Consider the following 5,052-nt stretch of genomic DNA (forward strand, 5'->3'; position numbering starts at 1 on the left):
TGAAGATGACGATGATGGGGCGGGGTGGACGATGAAGATGACGATGATGATGACAATGATGGGGCGGGGGGGATGATGAAGATGACGATGATGGGGCGGGGGGCGATGATGATGATGACGACGAGGCAGGGGCTATGTGGGAGTGAGGAATGATGATCTCACCCTCCTCCTCCTCGCTGCTGATGGCTCCATCGTGTTGAGCTTGTTTGTTGGTCCTTCGATCTGACTCGCTGGCTGCTGTCAGGATGAAGGCGTAGCCCACAAACAGGGCGGGGTTTTTCGGGATGGGACCGTGTTGAGTTTCTAACATGGAGCTAGATTCACTGGAAACCTCTCCCTCAGAGGGACTGAGAAACCCTGTCGGCTTCAGGATCCCTGCAAAGGACAAGGCACAGCCTATTATACAGGCCCTTCAGCCCAACCTGTGACTATCCCCACTCGCGAGCACCTTCCCATCTTCATTGGCAGTGGGCTCCTCCCTTCTCCCTCACAAACTTACCCAGCTTCCCCTTAAATACAGCTGGACCTCAACAGCACCTCCCCCACCCCTCCGCGGGGTTACACCGTCTCCCCCGCCTCCAGACGGAGAAGTTACTCCTGAATTCCCAATTGGATTCATTATTATCTCTTACAGGTTAGGCTCAGGGTCAGGGTCAAGGTCACGGTTACAATTAGGGTCAGGGTCACAGTTACAATTAGGGTTAGTGTCAGGGTCACAGTCAGGGTCAAGGTCATGGTTACAATTAGGGTCAGGGTCACAGTTACAATTAGGGTTAGGGTCACAGTCAGGGTCAAGGTCATGGTTACAATTAGGGTCAGGGTTACAATTAGGGTCAGGGTTACAATTAGGGTTAGGGTCAGGGTCAAGGTCATGGTTACAATTAGGGTCAGGGACAGGGTTACAGTTAGGGTCACAGTTACAATTAGGGTTAGGATCAGGGTCACAGTCAGGGTCACAGTCAGGGTCAGGGTCAAGGTCATGGTTACAATTAGGTTTAAGGTCAGGGTCTCGGGTTAGGGTCATGGTTACAATTAGGGTTAGGGTCATAATTAGGGTTAGGGTTCAGGTCACAGTTGGGTTAGGGTTAGGGTTAGGGTCAGGGTCAGGGGTCCCTAGGTTTAATCCAAAGCACAAATGGAGATACCATCTCGATGTCCCCTCCTGTCAAACCCTTGCGCTGTCTCAGTGCAGCTCTCCTCCTTGATCATATCTCCAGGTTCCTGCTCACTATGTCCCTGTATCTCCGGCTGGGAGAGGCTGGTGAGCTGACAGCAGATTCCAGTATTCCCCCCAGCCTCCAAGGGAGCTGGGCTACCCGCCAAAACGCTGGAGGGTCAGGATTAACGCAATCAATCACTCTCACCGGGAGCCAGCATAACCACAGTGGGATGAATGGCCTCCCCTCGAGCTGCTATTCTTCTGATCGACTCCCCTACCCTGCTCCCACCCTTTCCCTCACCCACCCTCTCTCCACTCCCTCCTCCCCCCACCCCACTCCGGGCCATTACCAGATTTTCCCGTCCCCGGTCTGCGTCCACGTTTTGCGGGAGAGCGTTCCTCATCCGAGCCCATCAGCTTCCTCTTCCCGGAGAAGGTGGGACCCCGCGGGCTCTCTCCCTGTTTCCGGGTCGGAGTGCTGGCCCCAGTGTTGCTGCGGCGTTTACGTTTCCCCTCCACCAGGTTATCTGTCACAGCAGGAGACAGTGCGTGGTGACCAGAGAGGCAGCCCCCGGACAGTGGAAACCTCTGCGACACCCCCCCGCAACCCCAACCCGAACCCCACCCAGAAGCTCAGGACAATGCCCAAAGAAGTGCTGAGGGAAACCTCCATTGCTGTGCTTACAAAGGTGCTAAATAAATGCAGGGTGTTGTTGAACAACAAGGCCACCTACGGCTGCTCTGGCCTGGCCGTCCAACAACACCCTGCGTTTAGGTAGCACCGACAAACACAGCGATTAAATCTTCCACAGCACTTTGTCAGATCCTCAGGCAATGCTACTTGACACTGAGCTACACAGCCAACTCACAGAAGGGACTGGGGGTTTAACGAAGTGTTATAAACATGAGGGCAGAGGCACTCAGAGAGGGAGAGAGAGGAGAACAGGGGTCGTATGAGAGGCTGAGACTGGGTGTAACGTGGGTAGCTCAGCATCAGACAGCAGGAGAGATTACACAGGGACAGAGAGGAGAAAACCCCCTTCCATCCCTCCGACCCCCACACACTCCCTCCTGAAACCCCTTTCCCTCAAACAGAACAGGTCTAGGAGTCCCACGCCAGGAAAAAGGAGAGTGGGTCCAGCGACGCCCGCTGCAGTTGATCAGCCCGTCGACATTGGCTGCTGAGGTCCGGGGGGGGAATAGGTGAAAGGTCCACCAAACGATGCAACACGATGGCAGAGGCTGTGCCTGTGCCCCTGCGCACTGGCAGAGGGAGACCCCGCCGTGTAGGAGTGATGGTGCCCACGTACCCAAGCTGATGTCCGCTGCCATGGTGAGGGGTGTGGTGGCCTCACAGGGGTCCAGACCAAACTGCTCCCGCAGTCGGTTGCCCTGTTCCAGTGACAGGATAACAGCCATCCTCTTGTACCACTTCTGCAGGCCATCCTTCTCGATACAATAGTAAAACTCCTCAGCTTCCTTGCGGTGGGCCTTCACAATTCCTGCAGGCGGTACAACACGAGACAGTCACTCTCATGATGAGCCACACCAGCCTTCCCCCCCCCCGAGCACTGGAACAAACCCTGCGCTGATCCAATTCCACTGACCCACCTTCCACACCACCTGAAACATCAACTCACCGGAAACAGCAATGTCACAGGGGCAGCAGGAGGCCATTCGGCCCTTCCAACCTGCTCTCCATAAGACATACGAATGCAAGTAAGGCCATTCGGCCCATTGAGTCCACTCCGCCATTGAGTCATGGCTGATGGGCACTTCAACTCCACATACCCGCACTCTCCTATTCTGTGTGATCAAGGCTGCTTTTTCAACTCAGCCCCAAAATCAGAAATTGCTGGCATCAGAGAAATCCGAGTTAACGTTTCTCTCCATAGATGCTGCCAGATCTGCTGAGATTTTCCAACAACTTCTGCTTTTGTTTGTTTGTTGATTTACAGGATCCGCAGTTCTGTCGGTTCTGATCCGGCCTGGTCCGTGTTTCCACTTTCTCCCCATTTCCTTGGATTCCTTCTGCCCCAGAGCTGTATCTAACTCCTTGCCCATAATGTTCACGGTTTTGGCCTCAACCGCTTTCTACGATAGGGATTTCCACAGCCTCATCACTAAGAAAACTCTCCTTGTCTCAGTCCTGCCCTGATCCTGAGATGGTGACCCTCCTCTGGTCCTGGACTCATCCTGGTCATCAGGGATATCCTTGCGGCATTTATCCTGTCCATCCCTGTTGGAGTGTTAGAGGAGTCTCAGTGTACAAAGCCCCCAGCAAGTCCAGTGCCAACGGATTCACTCTCTCACACATCAAACCAGCCAGCCCAGGACAGAGCTCCCCCCATAAACACAGCATCGCCTGGGAGACAGTGGAAGATTTACGCCACCCTTTGTGAAAAGGCGTGGCCAGCACTGCCCGGGTCAACATTTCCTGCCCATCCACAACTGCCCCAGACAAGGTGCCTTCTGGAACACCTGCAGTCCATACACTGTAGGAACACCCACAGAGCTGTGTGCAGAGGAGAAAGCAAACAGATCCTTTCTTAAAGTAGTTGAGATTGGGGGGGTTCAGTTAGATTTGGGGACTACAGAATCACACAGCACAAATACAGACCATTCAGCCCAACTCGTCCATGCCAACCAGATATCTTAACCTAATCTAGTCCCACTTGGCCCAAATCCCTCTAAACCCTTCCTATTCATTACCCATCCAGATGCCTTTTAAATGTTGTAATTGTACCAGCCTCCACCACTTCCTCTGGCAGCTCATTCCATACACGCACCACCCTCTGTGTGAAACAGTTGCTCCTTAAGTGCCTTTTCGATCTTTCCCCTATCACCCTAATACCATGCCCTCTTGTTTTGGACCCCTCTACCCTGGGAAAAACACATTGTGTATTCACCCTATCCATGCCCCCCATGATTTTATAAACCTCTATAAGGTTATCCCTCAGCCTCCAACACTCCAGGGAAAATGCCTCAGTCTATTCAACCTCTCCCTCTAGCTGAAAACGTCCAATTCCTGAACCCTTTCAAGTTTTACAACATCTTTCCGATAGGAAGGAGACCAGAATTGCACGCAATATTACAACAGTGGCCTAACCAATGTCCTGTACAGCCGCAACATGACCTCCCAACTCCTGTACTCAATAGTCTGACCAATAAGCTTCTTGAGTTTTGTTGGATCTGCACCCAACCAGGCAAGTATTCCATCACAGTACTTGTTTGTGCCTTGCAGATGGTGGACACACTTTGGCGAGCTGGGTGGTGAGTTACTCACAGCAAGGATACTATCCTGAGGGAACCTTGCTGAGATGTACTGGAACTGAGATGACTGACATTCAGCAACAACACCGTACTTCCTTTGTGCCAGGTTTTATTCCATCAGGAGGTTTTTCCCCAGTTCCCATTAACTCCAGTTTCTTAAGGCTTCTTGGTGCCATACATGGCCGAATGTGGCCTTGGTGTCATAGAGATGTACAGCATGGAAACAGACCCTTCGGTCCAACCTGTCCATGCCGACCAGATATCTCAACCCAATCTAGTCCCACCTGCCAGCACCTGGCCCATATCCCTCCAAACCCTTCCTATTCATATACCCATCCAAATGCCCCTTAAATGTTGCAATTGTACCAGCCACCACCACATCCTCTGGCAGCTCATTCCATAAACGTACCACCTTCTGCGTGAAAAAGTTGCCCACCTCACCTCTGGAGTTTATCTCTCATCCAGAACTAGGGCTGTGATGAGGTCAAGAACTGAGTGCCTCTGGTTAACCCAAGCTAAACATCATTGAGCAGGTTATTGCTCAACAAGTGCTTCTTGTTGCCACTGTTGATGATGACAACCTTCCATTATGTTACTGATGATCAAGAGCAGATGCATAA

At 52.4% G+C, this 5,052-nt stretch overlaps 1 protein-coding gene across 1 annotated transcript in view; it reads right to left on the reverse strand.

Moving 5' to 3' along the window:
- tp53bp1 (tumor protein p53 binding protein, 1) overlaps positions 1–5,052 on the reverse strand; it is a 102,768-nt gene that overhangs the window by 10,313 nt on the left and 87,403 nt on the right. The window contains exons 22-24 of the mRNA XM_043680118.1: positions 2,470–2,684; positions 1,510–1,686; positions 163–375 (exon numbers count right to left, since the gene is read on the reverse strand). Coding sequence (XP_043536053.1) covers positions 163–375; positions 1,510–1,686; positions 2,470–2,684 — 605 coding nt within the window. The remainder of the gene's footprint in view (positions 1–162; positions 376–1,509; positions 1,687–2,469; positions 2,685–5,052) is intronic.

The sequence above is a fragment of the Chiloscyllium plagiosum genome, chromosome 40 (genome assembly GCF_004010195.1).
Source record: "Chiloscyllium plagiosum isolate BGI_BamShark_2017 chromosome 40, ASM401019v2, whole genome shotgun sequence".
NCBI classification, from domain to species: Eukaryota; Metazoa; Chordata; class Chondrichthyes; order Orectolobiformes; family Hemiscylliidae; genus Chiloscyllium; species Chiloscyllium plagiosum.